We start from the raw sequence: 23,090 nt of genomic DNA on the forward strand, positions 1-23,090 counted from the left end.
AGAGGTCAAATGAAGCAAATTAAATTGCTTCACAAGCGCACGACGAACCCACTAAGTTACAAGAACTCGCCTACATACAGTTCGCGTCTTATGCTGAGGAAGATGCACAGAAATGAGCTATCTAAAAATGCGTATCATGTATATCATCCCTGATTTCCCAACACCCCCCCCCCCCCCTTGTTTTTCTGAAAGCACCCCCTTAATTCGCAACGACTCCCCTATGCTGAATTCCCCTCCCTCTAAAAATTTAGACACCCTTCCCCCCCTAATTTCAATTCCTGTGAAAACCCCTGTATATCATGTATATAAGTAATCATGTATATCAGTATTTATGTATATCAGAATATTATGAATAAAATATATGTGATGTATATTAGTAATGTAAAAGAAAAATATATTTGAGAAAGGATATCGCCTGCTTTAGAGCGCACGCTTTATTCTTTCAGCTATAGAACCTCGGATAAACCTAACACACCTAACCTAACCAAAAAAAAAAAAAAAAGAAGCGAGCTTAAAATAACCGATTTTCTAAGCTTCCTAGGATGGCAAAACGTGCGCGGTACTCCGATCTCGGGCCATAAATAGAACGATCATCCGCGGAAAAATCATTCTGAGAGCCGAAGAATCTCCCGCTTCGCGTTCCCCCGTTTGGCAACAGTCGTCGAAGCAGAAGGAAGGAATCTCCGAACATCTTCAGAACCTGCCCCCTCCTAAAAAAAGAAGTAAAAAAAGTGAATCTACAAATTGAAACGCACGAAAAGGAAATTGTAAACCAGAGGGTAACAAAACGGAAAGTGATAAAAACCGTTCTGGCGTGGCGGCGTGGTTCTCTCCGTCTATTCCTCTTTCTGTTCTTCCGTTCTTCGTCGTTCCTCGGAACGTGTTCTATACTCCATTCCACTTTAGGATGGACCGTGGCGGGCACGACGAGCCTACTCGGCCAATCCAGCGCTGGGAAGGTACGTATCACATGGTTGCCAGTGTAGGGCCCGTTACCGAAAATAAGTAACGAGACAGTCATAGACTCGTTATACCTGGCCGAAACACATAGCGCGTTGCTAAAATGCGTTTTTACATCCTGCAAATGTAACGAAATATACCGTTACCGTTGCTTCCAGAGCTTGACGAACGTTATGTCTTTTCGTCGCTTTGGATTTCAGGTTTTGGCAGCGATAAGCCGTGGTTACGACCTTCGAAAGTAAATAAACTTTTAAGGAGTGATTTCATAATATTTTTTAATCTTTTGTTTATCAAAGTAGTAGAATTAGGCGAGGTTCCGATGGCGCGTGGTCCCTTTTGAAAATACAAATAAATCGGACTAATTTGAATCAAAAGTAACGAGTAACGTAGTTAGACGGACGGACGACACCCGATAAGGATACGACGCATGCGCAAAGGCGGCGGCGGAGTATCAGGTGTCGTTATCACACACGTCCGAACGAGCTACTAAAACTCTAATGCCGTGAACAAGTAACAAAAACGTAATTAGATAGATAGTACGGTGAACACAATAACATAACTACTTTATGCGGTAGTCATTTTGGAAATCTAACGGGTACGTTAGTACGTTGCTTAAAAACTAACGCGTCATCAGTAACCTCGTTCCTTCTAACGCGTTACTTCAAAAAATGCCAGCCACGCGTCCCGCGTGAAGCTGCACCACTCCCGAAGGTCACGTGACATGCTTCACGTAAACTTCAGGAGTGGTGAAGGTCACGCGGGCATGCTTCACACGCACATTTGACTATGGTCGCATCCGAGTGCGTTCTGCAGTCGTGTGGAGCCTTACGCCACACAGCTAATACATCGAACAAAAGACAGTCGGCAGGCATTCTCGGAGATATGTTTCTTTCCTGTATGACTGTTCTGTCACATTGGTCATACAGAAAAAAACTGTCTGCAGAGATGTTCGAATCATACGTATGTATAAAAGAGACGTACGTGGAAGATGTTTGACTCGTGTGCGCAGGTGGTACTGCCATCGTGTCTTCAGGGAACGGCGCGTCTTTTGTATAATGTATAGACCTTTGCAGAAATCGCCTCCTGCACGCTGCCATCTTTGTCTGCTGGGCTGTGGGACGCCTTCCAAGCATGCTCTGTTGTTCTGCTGTGCGGTATATCGGACGCTGCGCGTGCGTCCACAGCTCAGTGACTCAGCATTTTTTGCCCGCTCGCTTCGTTTGAGAGTGCCGCCGGAAAGGTCTACAAGCAGCGGAACTGCTGCTTTGTATGCAACCATGTGACCGCATACGACGAGAAATTAGACTGGCACGCTGGAGCCATCTACGAGGTGAGCCTGGAACGGCATTAAACTAGAGTGAAAGTTTTGCCGTATCCGCGAGATCTAATGCACATACTACCCATGAGAAATCGTCGTTTAGAACATTGTCGAAAGTTTTGAGAGCCAACAACAAAATAGAAACGCGCGCGATAAAAACATTACGGATGTTCCACAGCTGCACGATAGATGGCGCCTGTGTGCTTTCTCGTCGCGAGCTATTACGCAGGAGCAGAACGCAGTCGGTTGCAACAGGGCGCAACTCTGTGAAGAAGCGTTTACACAAATGTTACTCGATCAACTCAGTTGGCAAACTCCCACGGAGAGCGTGATTCCTTCTAAGAAACGCGCTGACACGCGTCAGTTTCCGCTGATAACACCTAGAATCGGAAATGCTGTTTGAAGCGTCTCCCTTCTTGCTCGCCGCGGCCGTGTTTTGAACTGCTGTTGCAAGACGCGCCGCAGCGAGCAAGAAGGTTGGCGCTTCGAACAGCGTTAGCCCGCCTGAGGGGTACGAGAAAGGATCACGCTGTCCGTGGGAGTCTGCCGAGTCAGTTGATCGAGTAACGTTGCTTTACACAGAATAAGATTGGTTGGATGAATGGATGCTAATGGTTGTACCCCTTCTAACGGGCGGTATCTTGCGCCACCTAGCCTAGGTCTCGCTAGAGTGCCTCAATGTTGCTTGCCTACGGCGCCCCTCTAGAGTGGCGACACCCTTTTTTTTGGGGGGAAGGGGGGGGGGGGAAGGGACGAGTGCCGACTTTTTGTGACCGCGGCCACCATTGTACCCCCTGCCTCCTGAACGGCGTCGAGAACAGTACCCGTCTCGTCTGCCGGCTCTCTCTGTCCTTGTTTACGGCGCGCTGTATCGCCAACTTGTAAGTACGAACCAACTCTCCTGCATTGCTCTTTGATTCGCAAACAAAGGCATACTTGATGAAACGCGTGACGTTGTGTACACTTAAAAGTTACTCCGCGTCACTTCGCAAGTGGTAATACTCAAAACTGCGTAAGCGTCCCTAAACGGCTGCGTAGAGTGGGAGACAAGATGGCAACTCCACTAGCAGACGACAGAGTTGTCCCCACTGTCGCGTTTGCCACTTAGGGTGGGACGGGAATCCACTAACGATGATTTCACGTGCAGGCCTTGTCTTCCAAGTGGTATTGCGCCAGCACAACAACATTGAGGCGCTGTAGGCTAGATCCAGAACCCAGCATTTCGTGATCGCGCGTTACAAAGAAAACGCCGAAAGAAGCCAATCCAATCCAAGAAACGGCTCGTAGCGTCATCTGCGGTCCATCCTAAGGAGAAACGTGCTCCTAGCGTCTAGAGATTTTTCGGACCACCGGAGGGCAGCAAAGAAAGCGGAATCAACTCGGTCCCGAGAGGAGGCGGGCGAAATGGAATGGAAGCGTACTTCGTGCTTCGCACCAGAGGAAGCTTCCTGGCCGTCTCTAAATGGTTTTGACGTAGCGCAGGTGCTCCGAAGCAACACTGGCCGGCCGAGGGAATCGAAGCGGCGAAGACAGCCTTTGGCGCGCCTTGCCAACTTTTAGCGAGATATAATTGGACTGCCTGTTCTTCGATAGTTCCCTCTGGATGCTCGCCGTCTTTTCCTATTTTTTTTTTTATTTCTGTTGTTTGTTGACTGGATGAGTGTTTATGGTGTCTTATTTTCCAGATGGGAAGTAGAGTCTGAGAACTCTTTGTCAAAACGGTTTTGCGAGCTTGTACTTGTTCTGTCTCCGGTCTCGTGGGGAGTATTTTTCGTTTTGGTTTGTTCGTCGAAAATTCAGCGTCGTGCATTCATCGCTACGAATGTTTCGGGAATTGTCTTAAGATAGATTTTGCTATTATAATGTTTACACGATTCTGCACATCAACAGACACTTGAAAAAGTTGCAGGAAAGACCCACCCCCTTTTATTTTCAGACATAAAAATAGAATAAGCAACAAATTAACCTTAGCTACGTAAAATTTTAAACAATAAAAAATAAAAAAACGGGTGATTTTTTTTTTGATTGACCCAAGAATCTTGGGTCAGCCATTTTCTGAAATTATTTACGATGATATACGTCATTCTATTTCAGCGGTCATTTAATCAAGGAAAATCGGCTCGTGGTATCGTGGTATCCATTTTCTCTCCCCCGAAGAAAAGAAAGATTTACAACAGGTACGAATTATCACTAAACCCCCTGTGCCAGTCACAGAAAACGACCCAAATTGTACTCCAAAAGAACAAAAAAAGAAAAAAGAAAAAAAAGAGAAGCCCAGAGCGTGTCATATATATATATATATATATATATATATATATATTTACACAGTATTTTTAATGACCCACAAAAAGATTAACAACCTTTTCTTTTTTTTACGTAATTTATCTTTGTTGTCCGAAAGTCGTTGCCTGTTGATTTCGAGAGCTTTAAGGCCCGTTCACACTCTTGCGACCGAGTAAGACCTAGAGAGACGAGACCGGCTTTTAAGCCTCTTGCGATCTCTTAGGACCAGCTCCGCTGCATCGCATCCGGTCCTAAGAAGTCGCAAAAGGCTTAAAAACCGGTCTGGTCTCTCTCGGTCGTACTCGGTTGCAGAAGTGTGAACGGGCCTTTAGAGAGAAATTCCACTCACGTTCGCATCCGTATCCGTTGCTGGAAAGGCGGTATCCTGAACTGCAACCGCACTCGAACGTTCCGTCGTGGAGGTCGAAGCAGATCTGCTGGCAGGGCCCGTCCACGCGGCACTCGCCTGTTGAAGGCAGGGGAGACCAACGTGAGGCGATAGATAGACCACCTTCGGCTCACCAGAATACCGCTATGGTCAAGGACCACTTAAAGGCCGACGACCAGTTCACGCTTTTCACTTTTCCCCCGTTTCCTCCTCTCCCCCCTTCTACCCTGTCTACCGTCGCCTCTTTCCTCCTCCTCCACGGAGAGGAGGATCTTCTGCCTTGCAGAATCTCAAGTCTGGTCAGAAAGTTGCGATCCCCGATCATATCCGATTAGCGGTCCGCAGCCAATCAGGCTTCGGTATTAGGAGATAAGATAGCCTAAGATACAGTCACAAAGCGTGAAGCATGAGCATTATAGACCACGCCCTGGCGCTCCTTAAGGTGGCGGTGACTACAGTAGCAGAAGTTCGCGTACTTCCGCAAAGAAGTCGTCAGTTAGGGGCAGTTCTTTTTGTTTTGTTTTAACGCAGGTATGCTCATGAAGTGTTGAGTGGTCCTATCTTTTCATGAACCGTTTCCCAGCTGTTAACCAAAAAAAAAAAAAAAAAAAAAAACTTCGCGTAAAGTGATGCTACAAACAGAGCCGGTAGAAATCAAGTACCGGGTTCATCTGTACAAATCAAGTACAAAGAGTTTGATTGTTGCGGACTTAACGGATTTAACGTACTCCTCACAAGTAGTTATGTTGTTTAATACATAAAAAGCATCGTCGGCGGCTTAGTTGTATATACTATATTTACGTGCCAACGATGTCCGTTGGCGACACAATTCCTATCGGCTCTACTAATTCCGCGGTTGCAAGCACTGGTGACGAATTACTTTTTTAGTTCTTTTTTTTAGTTGCAATAAAATTAAATCTTGATGGAGCGACATAGGTCTTGCTGCTTCAGTGTCGATTTTTCGAGTTACAGGTGTTTTGTTAATGCCTCTAAATATATCGGGCATATTGCCTCAAATTGAGATAAGACTACACAGGTGCCTTGATTGCAGTTGAAACAAAACCGTCAAGCTCGCAGTCAGAAACCCATAACCTGGACGTTTCAAGCTACACGTTTGAAGCAAACTTACTTTTTTCGCCTGACTGTGACTGTAACTAGATCGCACATTTGAAAGCCTCTAAGGGGGTGTCTTCATTACGTTCAAGTTCGAGTAGCTATCACCTTTCAACGGGTGAAAGAGTAACCTGTCAGAAAGCTCGAAGTGACTGACACTGTGACGCTGTGGCTTTTCAAGTTATACTCATTCGTCGACCACCTTCGTGTTTGGTGTGGAGTTACTTTTTTAAGAGTAACTGGTACAGAATGCGACCTTGTTTTAAACCACCTCGTGTAATCAAAGCCTATGAACTATAGAATTCTGACGTCATCACAGCGAGATTGAGCAAATATCATCAGCCATTCTATTCTGTGAACGTGGGTTACCAGCGAAGCTGCTCAGCACACGACACAGACGTGACAAAATTTTGAACAAAGGTACGAACACATTTATTGTCTTGATTGGTGGCCATCGTGACGAAAGGTACGCAAACCCATATCAAGGACTATCGCCGCCCCGAGAAGCCGGAGGAGACTAGACACGCAAGCGCTCGGAACGACGACAAAGAGAGGGCGGTGCGAGCCCTCTCTGAGTTTTTGTTGACGCACACGAAAAATCCACGGAACCCGAGCATGAAGCAGCTTCGCTGTAAAAAAACGCAGGTTGGTCACGAGTGCTGTGTCAGTGTTCAACTGTAAAGGCTTTTTTATATACTCCGACATCAAACGCAGCGTAGCGCAGAACGCGCGGCTTTCACTTGCCGGCGAGCAAGGAACTCGATATCCGAGACCAATCGGCATCCGTATGCGCTACGCTACGCTGAGTTTGCTACGCTCAATGTCGGAGTAGAGCATGGCCTTAACTCGTGTCCAGTCAGGGTGCCAAAGGACGCTCGACATAGGGATCGGATCCAGTTTCCGAGCAGTCTCCATCCGACTGTGATTCCATTCCCTGAAGTAAGAGGAGGATGTTCGCAGGCCTCGATTATTCTACGTGGTGCTGCCTTATCTGGCAAGCCAATATACCACCTAGAAGACAAAGCGCCTTTCCCTTCCAACGTCATCATTAGCAGATCCTCGCAGGGTCGCCTACTTTGCGTCAGAATCGCCGTCAGAGCGTCTTGCAGTGTCTCACAACGAATACGACGCTCGCACGTGGCGACAGCAAGGCAGACGCGTCTGCCACTTTGCGGAGAGCGCGTTTGGCCCTTCGGCAGAGTTAGGAGTATCTTTTAGCGATTGACGTATTGCCCAGGTCTTGTCTTTTAGGCTGTATTGGGCAAGACAATAGGTGCCTCAATGCCCTTCTGTTTAGGGCGATGCCGACCTCTGTAGTACCCGATGCCGACAGCACGCGCTCACGGGAAAAATACAAAAGAATTCGGCGAACGCAAAATGTCGCCGTAGCACAGTCGGCGCCAAGAGTGCGAGACGGAAGACGAAGCTTTTTGAGCGGGACAGCTTTTTTCGGTAGGCTGATTTATTCGATCCAATATTTTGAAATTATAAGCAGTTTACACATTCGTACCTCGAGGCATCCACAAGGACTATCTCCGCTTCTCAGCGGAGGGGTCTGCCACTCAAGGTTACCCCTTGGCTACCGGAATCGACCTGGCAATGTAAATTTAAAACCCTTTATTAACGGCAAGTAAAAAAAGAAAAAAAAAGAGGTCCCCTACTAGTATTGCATGATCTCTTCAATATGCGCTGAAACTGAGGGCGAGAATCCCAATGCTGACCGGCCCGAGGACTTCAATGCTGATATGAAACTTTCAGACGCCAAAAAAGGTGACAGGATTGACCCTTATGCATTCAAGAAGCGCAATAAACCAAGCTCCATTTCGAGCGGGAGCACTACGACCATGGTCAAGCCCCCTATGATCTCAGAGGGTCTGACTGTTATCTTCACGCCAACAGACCCCTCCCCCCCCCCCCCCCCCCCCTAAACTAACTGAAAACAAAATTCATCACCTTAAGATGTCAGTCGCTTTATAGCCAAAAGGGCCGGACTGCATCCACGAGATAAGGCCAAATAGCAGAATTAACCTAATTGTGGTCAAGAGTGCTTGGGAAATTATGTCAATTCAGAAATTTATTGCCTCGTCACATAAAAATGCTTATATACAGGGCCGTTTTTTTACCCCATCTGAACTACTGTAATTTAGTGTGGTGTACCACATCTCTGTCAAATGCTAACAAATTACACCTTCTTGAAAAAAAGGCTGTTCGCACAATACTCAATGTTCCTTTCGATTCACATACACCCCCATTATTTAAAGAACTACGCCTAATAACTGTCCCTAACTTATATGAGTATACTCTACTAACACGATATAGATCAGCCCTCCGTTCTAACGAGCCTTTCCTTAGACATATTTCAAACCTAACACCAAATATCCGGGTATATGACGTTCGTGAGGGGGAGCATTGGAAAATACCAACAAATCGCACAAATTACGGTTTCCAAATGCTAAGGTATAATCTTCCATTTATTCTAAATAAACTTCAGAAGCATAATTTAACAAATATCGAGAGACTGAATCTTAGTACAATTAAAAATTTTTTCTTGTATTAAAATTTCGCTTGTATTGTGAGGTCGTGTGTTCTGTATGTTTCAGTTATCCTTGAGGTAGTACGATTATTATTTTTAGTCCTGTCATGTACCTAAATATGCTATGTGCCTTATATACATGTGTGTATATGCGCGTGTGTATGATGCGTATGTATGTATGTGTGTGTATGTATGCGTGTATATATATGTATGTATATACATATGTATATGTGTATGTGTATATATACATATATATATATATATATATATATATATATATATATGCATATGATTTTTTTGTTATCTTTAACAGCGTGTTTCACTTATGCTGTTCTTCTGGTTCTTTTTTTATTTATTTATTTGCTTAATGTTAAAAGCTGAAAACTTAATGTTATTACTTCATGTGTAGTATGTCGCCGTGTGCCAATTGTAAGGCTGCAGAGGCCTTGTCAAGTCAAACTTTTGACTTTTTGCCCCTGCAGCCTACATCAGTTTCTGATGTGAAATAACGGATTGATTGATTGATTGATTGATTGATATACGTAATTGCCAAGCAACGCGGACACTCCTCTCCTGCACTCAGATCTGCGCGCCTTCAAAGTGAGATCGACAAGCCCGTCCCTCGCCACTATACGCAATCGGCGTAATCCAAGACGTCGGCAAAGAGCTACCGGATGCCGACACCGAACAGCATTTGAGATCGCCGGGTGGTCGAGTGGCTAGAAAGCGCCGACTTGGCCAGAGCACTGCAGAGAAATCATTATTCTGCACATCAGCACTGCCAAGTTATGTGTATCTCCGCCACGTGTGTTATCCGGTTTCCGAGTATAAGGAACGCCCAATCTAATGACGCAAGTTCTGCGGTTATGTACATCATGAAGCAAACTACAAGGGCCCCTCTTTCTGCAACCATTGCAGAGACACCCATAAGGGCGACATGTGTTCTGCACAAGAGAAGTGCGTCAACTGCGGAGCGGCCCATGTTACCACATCTTCATTCTGCCGGAGTAGAACAAGGAAAACGAGGCCAGGAATTACGCTCAAACACACGCAGTTGACTATCGCGTTGCAAAGACCGCCATACACGGGCCTAAACGGGCTAAGCAAGCGACAGGAAGTATCCAGCCGTCCCCAAACACCGCGACCGATAAGAGGAAACCGCTTGGAGAAAATTCTTTCAAAGCCAGTTATTCCTCAGCGCTTAAACGTCAAGAGAAATCTACCAAGGTGGCAACTCAGTTGCATAAGTGGAAACCCTGCAACTAGAGCCCCAAGAAAACAGTCCAAAACGGCCAAAAACAGGCACAACATCTTCCAGGCGACCGGCTTCTGTTGACTGTCCTTCTGATAATCCGAAAACAATATTTGAGGGTTGAAAACCATTACTGCAGTCGACAATACGCATGGCCCGCACCCTCCTGTCTTCCATTAGCACAGAATGGGCAGAAACCACCATTATTTTCCTTCACATTATACACCCGTTCTCGAACTCGTATTAAGACAGGTAACAACAATATGGAATGCTCCCCAGGAGCCATCACTTACAACGGCGTCACCTCCGCTTTTTGCCCCAGTCACCCAGCAGCCATTCAGTGGCAGATCGTCCCACCGGCGAACGATGATCCAGCCACCACTATCCCCATCCCGTCCCCTCTCTCACATCCTCTGTCCCCTCAAATCCCCCCCCCCCCCCCCCAATCACCTGCTCAGCTCTCCAGTTAAATTGTAACTTGACAACGCGATTCCCAGAACTTCGAAACCACCCCCTGGATAACGCCGACAATGCAGTGGCCCTCCAGGAACCCAGGATGCCAGCTCGGAGCATAGGGACCTCAAGTCACGTTGCGTACTACAGCAGGCCCCCTTGGCCGGGCGTAACACCACGGGCTATTCTCCTAGTACAAAGACAACTTTCACAAACTGAGTTCGCGGAGTTTGTGGCAATGACTATCAAGGTGGGAAAATCATTTCTCACGATCGTCTCGGCTTACGAGGTTCCTGGTGCTCCGTGGGATACTAAAGTACTTGAAGGTATCCGCGCTTGAGCGAAAGAGAGCTGATAGTAGCAGGAGACTATTGCACACTCACAGTCTTGAGGGTGACAAACACGACACCCCGAGAGGGCGCCAACTGCATTCAACCCTTGATAGGCTCGACCTAAGGAACATCACCAGCGGGAGCCCGACGTTTGTTCGCCCCGGAGTCACTGGGAGTGTAATCGACCTAACCTTTACGAGTTTGGCTCTACGACTCAACGCGACTCCTCAGACGGAAAGCTGGGTGAGCGATCATCTCCCGAAAGTCACGCGTAAGCCACCTAAAGTACCTTTGAGAACCTGCGAGTTTGTCGACTGGGACCTCTACAGGACCGTGCTCGGAGAGGCACTCAACGCGGGGCACCCGTTCACTTTGGAAACACACTCTCGCGCCCTCAGCGTGGCCAGCCGAGAGGTAAGAGCTCCAACAACCCGGCCCACTCCGAAACTCGAATGGCTAAAACTCCAGGCAAGAAGTCGAGCCCAGCGACGGTTATGGATCACCGGGAAACCGGCGTACGTCCAGGCTTACCGGCAACTAAATGGCAAATTCAGGAGCCATAAAGAAAAATGGCACGCCGACAGTGGCGTTTCAAGCGCGCAACTTTGGACAAACCAAGTGGAGGAAGCCGGGCCTGTAGGTTGGCGCAAACATTAGCGAGTTGCCCGATCCCCCGGAATCCAGTCTTTGGAATGACCGTGGCCATGGGGATTCAGCCAATACAGATGGTCGAGCTGCTTTCGGAAACCTTCACGAAGGTTCTACCCGTGCCAACCGCGGGCCCAGCGCCCAAGGGGTGGAGAAACTTTTGTAGACCCCAGTGCCCCCCCCCCCCCCCCCCCATGCAGCATACGGACACAGACGTTAGACTACACGAACTGCAGCACGCCCTCAATGCTCTGCCCCGACACCGCGCGGCGCCAGGCCGCGGATGGTGTTGCAAACCAGGCGCTAAGAAACGTCGACGAGTCTGCTCAGCCAGCTATGCTGGCCTTCATTATTGAGGTATGGAGGACAGCCCAGCTGCCGGACGCCTGGAGGGAAGCAACCACAAAAACCCCAGATGCCCAATGTCGACAGTTCCTCGGTTTTCGGACGCCCAGCTTCTCGTGAGAAGAGCCGACATCCTTCAGGACCCAGACCACGGGGTTGTGCCAGGCGCCTTTCTCGCCCGTCCCCCGCGCGGCTTCGACCGCCAGCCTGCCGCGGTACTGTACCACTTGCCGACCGGAAGTGCATTTACCCTAGCTTGGATAAGCTGTTTCACGCCCCATTTCGACAGCGACTGTCACACCTGCGAAGTGCCTGCCGACGCCGAACACCTCCTCCTGCACTGCCCGATCATGAAGAAGAGCGAACCGTCCTCGGGGATACCTTTTCCCGGCTCAAGCTACCCAGCACCAGCCTGGAAAAACTCATTTGTTCGGGGAGTCCCAAGAGGCGACAGAGACAGCGCTCAGAAAGGTAGCAACCTACTTAGGGGACACGGAGCCCCCAGATGTCTTCTAAGAGGCTGATTAGCGACCAGCTAGACTGGGGCCTGGCTTATGTGCCTGTGCCTATGCGTCAAAAAAAGCCTCCACTCAAGACGAACACAGCGTTGTCAACATTTCAGGGATATCCTCTCCCGCACTCCGACCGCCCAAGCCAAAGCCAACCTAAGAACTTGAGCTTTCCTGCCGCAATCGATCTTCCCATTTTATTTTGATCACCTTTTAGTTACTTTTAAGAGGAGGTACCTTCTACATGTCTATACCCTTTTCCTCCCATTCCCCCCTCCCTAGTGACAGCAACATGTGGGCCTCAAGCATCACCGACTTCGACGTTGATTTCGTTTTCATAGTTCAAATGAAATAAGAGCGCGTGCAAAAACACTCTTTCACACGCTGCAGAACAAAAAGAAATAAATAAAAATAAAAAATAAGCGTCCGGACAGCCTGGTCTCAGTTATACGTCTGGTGTGCCACAGGGGTCCGTCCTGGGGCCACTTCTTTTTTTTTCTTGGTTGTTATTAATGATATTTCTTCTGGAGTTGAATCCAAAATACGTCTGTTCGCAGACAATTGTGTATTGTATAGTATACTGTCTATGGAACGGATCCCACAACGCTTGCGAGTGACCTTAGATGCATTGAAACATGGTGTGCAAATAATAGACTGTCCTTAAATGTTAGCAAGTGCGTTCACGTAAAGTTTACCAAAAATAAAAATTAGTATTTTTTTTTTTGCAATGAACCAATAAGAACAGAATCAACCTACAAATACTTAGGAGTAGTATTTTTTGAAAACGATCTATGATCAGCGCAAGTAAAGAGTGCAATTGGGAAGGCAGGCAGGTCTCTTAGTTGGTTGCAGCGTAACCTCAAGCATGTTAGTATGGTTAAAGAACCCGGCTATCGAGCATACGTTAGGCCGATTCTGGAATATGTTTACCCTGTGCGGGATCCGGTTTACCGTGTTTATGTCAATACACTTGAGCGCTTTTAATCTCTCGCTACTTGGTTTGTCCTGGGGAGATACGATCGCTTTTTAATGTACAGAAGAAACGACACAAGAGTTGGGCTGGGTTTCTTTAGAGGAACGCCGAATACACTTCCGACTGAAGCTTTTTTTTAAATTTTATTTATCATAAACAAACAGGAATTTCTGACTCATCACGCTTACAACACACAAATTATGTATCGCCTCGAACGGATTATTCTTGCGAAGTTCGACAGTACGACGCCAGGACAAATTTTTTTTAATCACTATTTCTTTTTGTGCGTACTATATCAGAGTGGAATCCGTTACCAGCAGAAGTGGTGTACCGTGAGAATGCTGATCCAACTTTACAATGCATCGTGCAATAATGCCCACGAGGCGCTGCGGGGTTTTCCCGAATAAAGAATAAATAATAAAAATTGGACAGATGTCATCACCTCATGCAAAGTGCACATGAAGGCAGCCTAGGCAAACCTAACCGCAGCTCTGGGACCAGTGTGTGGGTACGTTTCAGTCCAGCTGCACGCTTCTCAGCACACCCGTGAACGTTGAAGACACGGCGGCCCTCGGAAAGTGGCCCGGTTTGCATACGTAATGCCCGGCGCGCCCGGAACGAGCGCGCAATGCTCCACTTATCTCCAGCCCTTAGCCACTCAGCGATCATTCGGAAGCTTATGCATGCTCCACCTCATTTTTTTTTTTTTTTTGGCGCAGTGTCGTAGAAGGCTTGAGTTCGAGAGCATGACTTTAGAAAGTGCTTTGCTCGAAGGCAAAGGATGGTATGCTATGGGCGACTTTGCTAGTGGAGCGGACAACTTGTGAGATGGAGGAGTAGGAGAGTCTGAACCTCGACGTTGCCGGCCTCTACGTCGCTAAAGCCATTAGGTATTGCTGTGATAGAATAATGTTTTTGTCACGGGAAAGTTATAAAACTGTGGCGTGGCAAGCCCAGAGCATCTTATAGTCATTCAGCCGTTAACGAGATTGCGGCATTAGGATTAATGAACGTCATAGAACGATTGCTCGAAGCAGTAAGGGTTAAGTGTCATGGACTGTCGACATAGTTGATTGTTCAGTGACGAACATCTGCCTACCATAAAATTAAAAGAAAAGTTTATAGCTTTTTTTAGTTTATAATTTCTCACTTTCAACAATATCCCGTTATTGATAAGTGTACGATATCCCATCGCCGCAAACGCCGTCAATATCTTTGAGTGCTTTCGGTAGTGTCACACGCAGTCATAAATATGGCAGGAACTTCGAAGCTGACGGTAAAATGGACTGGTCTAGACAGCCTTGTCCCTTTTAGCCAAGCCACTGCCTCCCCCCCGCACAGAGACGCACACCCAGGAGGATAAAAGAGATGAGACAGCGTTTTTTATTCGTGTTTTTTTACGTGGCAAACACCGGGGGTTTCCTAAAACAAACGGCGACGCCTCTTCGCGTTCCTAATACGCTTCTCAGATGCGAAGAAGAACAACAAAAGCAACACCAGTTTCCAACAAAGCTACAAATAGAAAAAAAAAAAAAAAACGCCGGAAAAACGAGGATTTAGCCGAAACACTGCCGGTATACTATCCTGGAAGCCGTGCCATCGCGTGGTCAGCGTTCGGCCTCTTCCCCCCCGCGGGACATGCGGGAGGGGCAGCGTTGCGGCGATCGGCCGCCGCCGTCCTGCGAACATCGATCGCGACAGGGGGAGCCGGTGAATCGACGAGCAGGCACGTCTGGAGACCGTAACCGCATTCGGCGGGGGCGGCTCGCGCTCAAGGCCGAACCTTGCGCCAGCGACCGAACCGACAACAGAACCACGGTCTTGGGGGGAGACAGGGAACAAACCGATGGCTTTCTGGCCGTACCCTCTTCCCAAACTGACAGTGCGGTGGAGGCTACGTGCTCGTGAAACCAGTCGCGTGTCTATGTTCGCCCACGTGGTCACGCTCTCGCCCTCACCCACGGAATTGTAATTGTGTGTTTGGCTAGACCGGAGGAACTTGGTCAATCCCGATGGGCGTCTGGTCTTTCCGCCGTAGTTAAGAAATTTAACTAGTGGAGTATCATGCACTGATAGTTCGGGTTCTTCAACGAGCATCGCGCAGTAGAGTAGACATTGAAACTCTAGCCAACGCTTTTATACAAACAAACTCCCAACGTTTCGGGCCAAACTCAATGCTTTGTTCAAGGGTGACTTTCAGGGGGCAGTCACCAGTGACAAAGGGATCGAGTTGGTCCCGAAACGTCGGAAAATTTGTTTATATATATATAAAGAAAAAAAAGCGCATTGTTTAGAGTTTAGTTTTTAGCCAGCCTTTTCCTAACTAGACATATCTCTCTCGAAGATGCTCTTAAATCAGGCAGTAGTGGTACACGACCGCGCGCCGGTACGTTGTTGCTCGTCCAGATCAAAACGCACGGTCAGGCGGTGAAAAGGAGGCGGTTGATTGGTCCGGCGAATGCGTGGCTCTCACCGTACTGTCAGCCCACGGGGTGACCGGATGGGGAGTCGCAGCTGGGGCCTTTTCGTATTCTCGTCAGAGAGAGCGCTCTCCACGTGATCCTGTTGCGGGAAAAATGTTCCCCTTTTTTTTTTCGGGTGGGATCTTCGCCGCCGCACTTTCTGGCGTTGTGTTTAGACGTGTGCGGGGGAGAAAAAAGAGGCGCCTAATCTCTATTCGCGTCTCGAAACACGTGTTGTTGGTTTCCTATTTTTTATTTTTTTGTAGGGGACGCGTTTTTCTAGCCAGCTTCGGGCTTTCGTGAACATGTTGTTAGACAACGCTGAAGTAGCCGCGCGGGGTTTTCCGGGAAAAGATTGGATTTTTTCTTATGCGTCTGTTTAACCGTAGCCGCGGACACGGGGCTTTTACTTTGTCACCGACATCCTTCCCGAAAGAAATCTCAAGGGAAGGAACAAGAGCAAGACCCAACTCAGCAACTATGGCGTTAACAACAATACTTTCATGGGCGTATGTATACTAATCATCCGAGAATATTGGTCGATAAACCGAGGGAGACGCGGAGACGTGGGGGACATCAGAATGCAGAGCTCTGATTGGATAGATTAGTGGGTAGAGCTGCCTATGTCTCAACTGCATTCGTCGATATATTTATATATAATCGAGAATATGCAGGTGAATAAACGATGCATGATCAAACGGACCAAATGTTTACGAAACCGCCAAAAGTAAAAATATTTGCACATGGTTGAAAAAACCCCGAGACTGCGGGTAAACTACACAACACTAAAAAGTTACCCGCAGTCTCGGGGTTTTTTCAACCATGTGCAATGTACACCAGCTCGTTTGCGCCCTTACTTTTTGTTTAAAAATATTTGTCTGAGCCCGGATTATTTGAACTCTAGGCCTCCCGATGTGTGGGCCTGCACATGTTTACTGAGTTAATGGAGTGAAAGGCTACTTCGTTTGTTATCTTGATTTTTTTTTTCAGGGATGGTTGCGACCCGGGCATAAACGCTGGTATAACCACTGTAAGGTTGATTGAGCCCAATAGAAGTATATGTAACTTTTATTTTGATGGGTGAATGAATTCGAATCAAGGTTAGGGAAATGGTTACATAGCTAAAGATGATGAATGTTTTACAGTGTAGAATTGAAACTACGCCGTTATGAATTTAAAAACTTGTCCACGCGCGTGAACAGATTTCTTAAGATGATGAGAAGTTGGTTGAATAGTTTTTGGCGTGACTTGCGGAGCATTCAATCACAGCAGCATCGGAGGTGAACAAAGTGAATAGTGAGTTTCGGCCTAAACGCAAGCTGTGATGCGACCGTATTTCTCCCGTTAAAGAGTGAATACATTACCTTGTTTCTATTAGCTAGTAAACCAGGAGTAGACACTCATAAATAGATGCCGATTCAATCCCGGCGTTCTCGCGGTACACAACCGAAACCGAAAAACCCAACACATAATTTTACGACTTTGCACTTGACTCAAATTCGACAGTTCACATCGGCGTTTATTCCACGTAAGTTGGAACGGACGTATTCTCGCCGCTATATATATTGCAATAATGCGACAGCAAAGTTTGCTGAAACAGAAATCAACGAGATGCAATTTGTCGTCACCAAATTCTAACCAAAAAAATTAAAAAAAAACCCAACCGGAACCAACAGAAGTGAACACACACATCCCAAAGATGCTACCTAGACCGTCCGGCACAACCTGCACGGCGAATGACCAAAGAAACGATAGAAATAATCCTCGTGGACTTACGCGCAAGGAAAACGTATAGCTTTTGAATGCTTATTTGCGTTCCGACGTTCCAAACGAAAGCAGACGAAAAAAAAAAATGTTTTGCTCTCGCTTTCCGGCGGGGGGTTTCGCTCGCCTCCGACGATCTGCGGACAAAAAAAAACAAAAAAAACGGCTTGGTCGCGTCGAGTGCACGTCCGTGAGGACCAGCGGAGCGAAAAATCGAAGTCCGTTTTCGGTATAGTCGCTGCGCAACGTCAATACGGGTAATGAAGCCCGCTGGACGGCGATCGCCCTGCGCACGGACCGATACTCGAAAGCGGCTCTCCCGAGGGTTGGTCAACAGACTCGCCCGACCGAGCGGAGAAAGTGAAAAGATACGATCTGATCGACTTTAAAAAAATAACGTAAAAAAAAAAGTTGAGTCAACGTTCTCGAATGGAGACATCTTCGTGTCAAGTCGAAGTGGGGATTAGAGAGGGCAATAAAAACGCGAAAGTAAAAGTGAAAAATAGCGGACTATCGATCGTCTTATACTCCGTTTCAAACTAAGTCTGACTAGAGTCACTAAATGAGCTGCGCTTAGAGTATGGCCACCCTGTTCCCCGGTATTGTTGCGGGCACCAGCCATCTTGGGTGCTTAGTGCAGAGCAGCCGCAACTGTGCCGATTTTTCTGATTCAAAAGTGCCACTTTGTCGGCACTATTGATTCGGCGTTAGGAAAGCTCACGTGATATTGCTTTGCTCTGTTGCGAACTGTCGAAAAATTCATGGTGGACGAAAAACGTTTCCCGTGGTTTGGGATAAAGCTTCAGACAACTGGCAACCACGGTTTGAAGCACCACGATGGGTTAAGTGTCGTTACTCTGAAACGTAGCTTATTTGGTGGCTCTGAGTATACGACCATGGTCAACGCTGCGGTTCGATATAGCAAATCAAGCAGCCTCAAAACTGTATCGTCCCGGCGCTCGCTTTGTGCGTTTGCAATCGCCAACGAAATAGAGGGCCTTAGCGCGATAAACTGGCTGCCGAAAGTGACCCCCGATTGGCCGCCGCCATGTTACACAATTTCGACCACTAGACACGTGACCCTATATTTGTACGTCTAGATGTTAACAAAGTACCGCGCACAACTAATTGCTTATTGATCTTTAGTAACAGTGCCGACGAGATAAGTTATGGTTCGTTCGTTTCAAGTCCAAAATGTGCTTTTACGACAAAAACTCGGGCAGCTTCGCAATGCCTCCGCTAGGTGCCGTAAGCCGCGGTGCTATATTTTGGGTTTCTATCCAAGCCAGACACTGATATCTGGGGCTAACAGTGTCAAAAAACTAGTTTATCGTGTTGTTTTTAGAGCGATCGGGATACAAATCTCGGCTCAGTTTTGCGTAAAAGCCTCAGGATTTGGTACGGTAATGTGTCTATTGGTCCGAATTGTACAACATGGCGGCCGCCATAGGGGGTTCACTTTTGCCTGGAGAACGGGACACCAGTTTATCACTCTCAGTCCCTCTACCTCGCTGTATCATACACAAGCAGACGATGATTGCCCTGACGACGTACTTTTGGTGCTGTTTTTCTGGTTCCGTCGTGTCGCAGCGTCGCGGCTACGTTCGAACGGACCTATACTTCGTCTCACCCTACGATGGGCTAAAGGCAAAAGCTATGGACCGCCAGATATAATCACCAGCCACTTCGAAATTGTGCGGTATTTCGCTTCGATGCACGTATCGGTTCCCGCTTCTCGGATCACTGATGAGGGGACGGGTGGACAGTGGTTCGAATCGAAGAGCATTGAGTGACTCAACAATTTTACATCGCAAAGAAAGCCACGACACATAGGTTCTTTGCAGCGTCGAAGCTATAGAAATGAAGTGGCGTTTTTGGATTCGAGCATTATTCGTCCACTTCTAATCAACGTTAAGAGTGTCATAGTATAGGGTGGAACGTGATTGGACCTGGCGGCCCGGGGCTTTGGCCTTTAGTCATAGGCTGAGACAAAGAATAGTGCAACACGGGGAATAGAGGCCGGACTTTACGCCAGTTCTACGCTCACTGGCAGTTTAAGAAAAACGGGCTGTGCCGAGTCCCTGATGTCTTACAGATCAATCTGCGCAGTCAGTGAGATAGCAGCAGAAAATGTAAGAGCGCGAACGAGCTGGTAAAAATTTGTAGTTACGAGATTACGGTATTGGCTAGTAAGAATGCAGAAGACGCAATCGCTATGCGAGGCTCGTAAGGAAAATAAGCCAAGCCTTACGTTTTCCGAACTGTCAATAACTGTAGGGAGCACTCACTGGCGGCCATAGCTGTGTGAGCAACTGCCGAGCGCATGTTGACGGCAAGCTTCTACAGTTCTTTTGCAACGTGCATTCCACACCATCAAGATTGCCGGTCTTTGCAGGCTATTAATGAAAGCTAGTTCTGAGCATGCGCTCTAAACAGCGCCCTCAAATACTTCTTCCAGTAAATAGACCTATTGCTTTATTACCCAAGCATCAAGGAGAATGCAGGGATTGGTGTTCCACGCGTCGCACATGCTGGCCTCAGCCAGTAGTAGCTTTTCTAAAGCAAATACCTAAAACAAATGGCTTTTTGCACGCGCGTTCGTCAACGCTTTATTTTGGTTATATACTTCGAATCTTTTATACGGGGAAGACGTGCGCGTGTGGTGCGTGGAACACCAATCCCTGCGTTCTCCTTGATGCTTAGGTAATATAGCAAATGGTCATTACCCTCCACAATGAATTTAAATTTTTTTTAATAAGATATGTGGAAACTTAGCAACTGCCATTTTGTTTTAGATCCCGAGTTCTTCAACCTGCTTTACGCTCCCTCGTAAGAAAAAAAAAATGAATAAAATTATATGTAACTGACAATGAAGTTAAATTATGGTGTGGAGTGGGGTTATCTGGTTATCTCGATTATCCAAAGTCGCTTGAGAGCACTGATTGGTCTCAGCAGCGTTCTGCGATGAGAGAGAGATATAGCGAGTGAATCAAGTAAGTGCTTACGTTTTCGCGAATGTTCGTGCAAAGACGCATTTTTACAAATATATTGCCTCGCGCTTTTGTATAAGGAATATTCACTGGGCGCCATATTTGTGGGTTCTGTCTAGAGCGCATGCTCAGAACGAGCCCCCATTAATAGGCTGCTAAGACCGGCCATTTTGACGGTGTGGAATGCACGTTGCAAAAGAACCCTGGAAACTAGCCTTCAGCACGCGCTCAGCAGTCGCGCACACAGCTATGGCCGCCAGTGAATACTCCCTATAGGAAGTATTCACTGGCGGTCATAGCTGTGAATACTCCCTATAGGGAGTATTCACTGGCGGCCATAGCTGTGTGCGCGGCTGCTGAGCGCGTGCTGATGGAGGGAGTATTCACTAGAGCCATAGCTGTGTGCGCGGCTGCTGAGCGCGTGCTGTTGGCGAGCTTCCCCGGTTCTTTTGCAACGTGCATTCCACACCATCAAGATTGTCGTTCTTAGCAGCCTATTAATGTGGGCTCGTTCAGAGCATGCGCTCTAGATATCACCCACAAATATGGCGCCCAGTGAATACTCCTTATTATTGATGTGCGCGGCCAAAAGCGTCGCTGTGGTCAGCTTTCCACGACTGGCCAAACCATGGGCATATGAGCTCTGTCAGATGGTCAACTTTGAAGGTGTAGTTTCGGATTGCGATGGCCCCTAGCTTCTACTGTGCTTTTTAAACACACCCTCGAACCCGTCGTTGCACCTGATGGTAAGTGGCCAGAATACCAACTAGTGACGTCACGGCGAGGCAAATCCCAGTCGTGACGTCACGGAGGGAAACCATAAGAGGGCGCCACCGAAACATCTCGGCGCTACTACGATGGGGCCGTTGATTTCACTTTCTATTTTAACGCGTTGTTCGGAACGCGTGCTCAAGGGGTGCTCCCTCGTACTGTATGTCAAAAACGCGAGGCTCGACGGCTCGAAATGCACGCTTCGTCGCGTGGCGGATAAAGACGCTCTCACGCTTGTACTTTTAGAGCACGTGCCTTTGGGCCCTCGTTCAGCTGCGCGCCAAAAGCACGTGCTCTAAAAGTACAAGCGCGTAAGCGTGATTCTACAAGATGCCTCACTTGAATGAGGCCACAAGCGAAGCACGTCTGAAAGTCACTCGCCTCGAACTCACGTTCCGACGATCCTAGTGTGACCGTAGCCTTGACCTATCAGCGCGTTATTTAGCGCAACCAAACGGGTATTTTTTTTTAAAGACAATACGTCATTCAGCTTTTTATCCCCAGTCGCATACAAATTTAAAGGATGAAACTATAAACATCGTACGATAGATCGCCTTCACTACTCCTTTTACTGGGAAGGAAACCTCAATTAAACAAATTGATATCAGGAGGAAACCTGATGCCTGTATTACATTTGCCTTTCAGGTCAGACTGCGTGACAGAAACAAGAAGACGTGGTTGCGCCAGTGTAGCGATACACTTTAAAACAAATATGTAGTATATCTGTTATTTACACTGGTTACTTGCATTGGGAATCACCTTTAAAAAGTAGTAAACCCGCCGAAAAAACGCTCGTACACTTTCCAGCGCACCTGCTTAAGCTTCAGCCTTCAACTTATTTGACGGTCTCTTGAGATGTTGGCGTCAACGTGGAAGGGAAGCGTGAGATAGCGATTTTAGAAAGGAAATAACATGAGCCTCAGATTGGGATCTTCAAGATTATTGCTGCGGCTCTAATATTTAGGCAGCCCAACATAAAGCTACATTGAAAATCTGCTCTAGCTCGTCATGAACTCGACGCTCGCACGCTTCTTTCCACTATACGTTGGGTGCTCTGTAAGATACTGCGTCTGATAAAACGCGTGCTAGGATACGAAGTCGATGAATCGTTCAGACCCTTTCACCAGCTTAATGACGAGTTCCGGTCTCCGAAGTCACTCGTTCCACGAAAGCAAATTTGGTTACTCATCTTCCGGATTCCAATCCTCTCGTCACACACAAAACGAAGGGCTTCTCGTGCAAGCTCGCGGCGAGAGGTGGCCGGGGCTGCTTAAGCGCCTCATCGGTTATCTCACCTTGAAAAGCGGCTTCGAAACCCACCGACTCTTCGGATCCTCGGACAAGCGGTGGCCCAGCGATCGCGCATAGCGAAAACATCAGAAGCACTGCGGCCATCTTGAATCGATACGCCACCGGCATGGCTGCCACACCACCGACGCCGGTTTGACAGGCCTCGGGCTCGATCGCCCAACCCCGGGCGCGTGTTCCGGGTCACACTGCTCGCCGATTCCAAGCACGGGGCCACACAACACCGCTGCAATGTGCACACTCCATTCCTCTCGAGTTGTGCGGAAGGGTTTTTCGGCCGAGGGAACACGGGGCTTCGAGCTCGGGGTTTGTCCGGAATCTGCGGGGAGTTGGTTGGAGCTCGCTTCGCTCGCTTTCGGAAGGTAGCAAGTGGCCGCTCGCAGCGCCATCCGGTGGGAGCGGCGGCAGGTGTTTTGCTCCGCCGGGGTGGCGACGTCTCGCGGGGCGGAGGATTTGGCGCCCAATGTGGGGTGAAGGCGGCGCGAGAGCTAGATTTATGACTTCGCTCCAGAGGCGCCTGAATGTTTTTCTTCTCTCGATGGTAATTTTAGAACCTTAAATTAGTCACGTTGCGTTGGCTGATAAGCGAGACAGTGATCGAAGGTTTAATTTTGGGATTGGTCGCGGACTCCCTAAAAGTAACAAAAAAATTTAGAAAAAAAAGTGCGTTTTAGGAAACGGCTATTAT

General features: G+C 47.7%; 1 protein-coding gene across 1 annotated transcript in view; it reads right to left on the reverse strand.

Annotated features, from left to right (window-relative positions):
* The window catches only part of LOC8035018 (pikachurin), a 66,939-nt gene extending 44,426 nt beyond the window's left edge, over window positions 1-22,513 (reverse strand). The window contains exons 1-2 of the mRNA XM_040213204.3: window positions 22,390-22,513; window positions 4,911-5,027 (exon numbers count right to left, since the gene is read on the reverse strand). Coding sequence (XP_040069138.2) covers window positions 4,911-5,027; window positions 22,390-22,513 — 241 coding nt within the window. The remainder of the gene's footprint in view (window positions 1-4,910; window positions 5,028-22,389) is intronic.
* Between the last annotated feature and the right edge of the window lie 577 nt (window positions 22,514-23,090).

This window comes from Ixodes scapularis, unplaced genomic scaffold (genome assembly GCF_016920785.2).
Source record: "Ixodes scapularis isolate PalLabHiFi unplaced genomic scaffold, ASM1692078v2 PGA_scaffold12__126_contigs__length_90152505, whole genome shotgun sequence".
NCBI lineage: Eukaryota > Metazoa > Arthropoda > Arachnida > Ixodida > Ixodidae > Ixodes > Ixodes scapularis.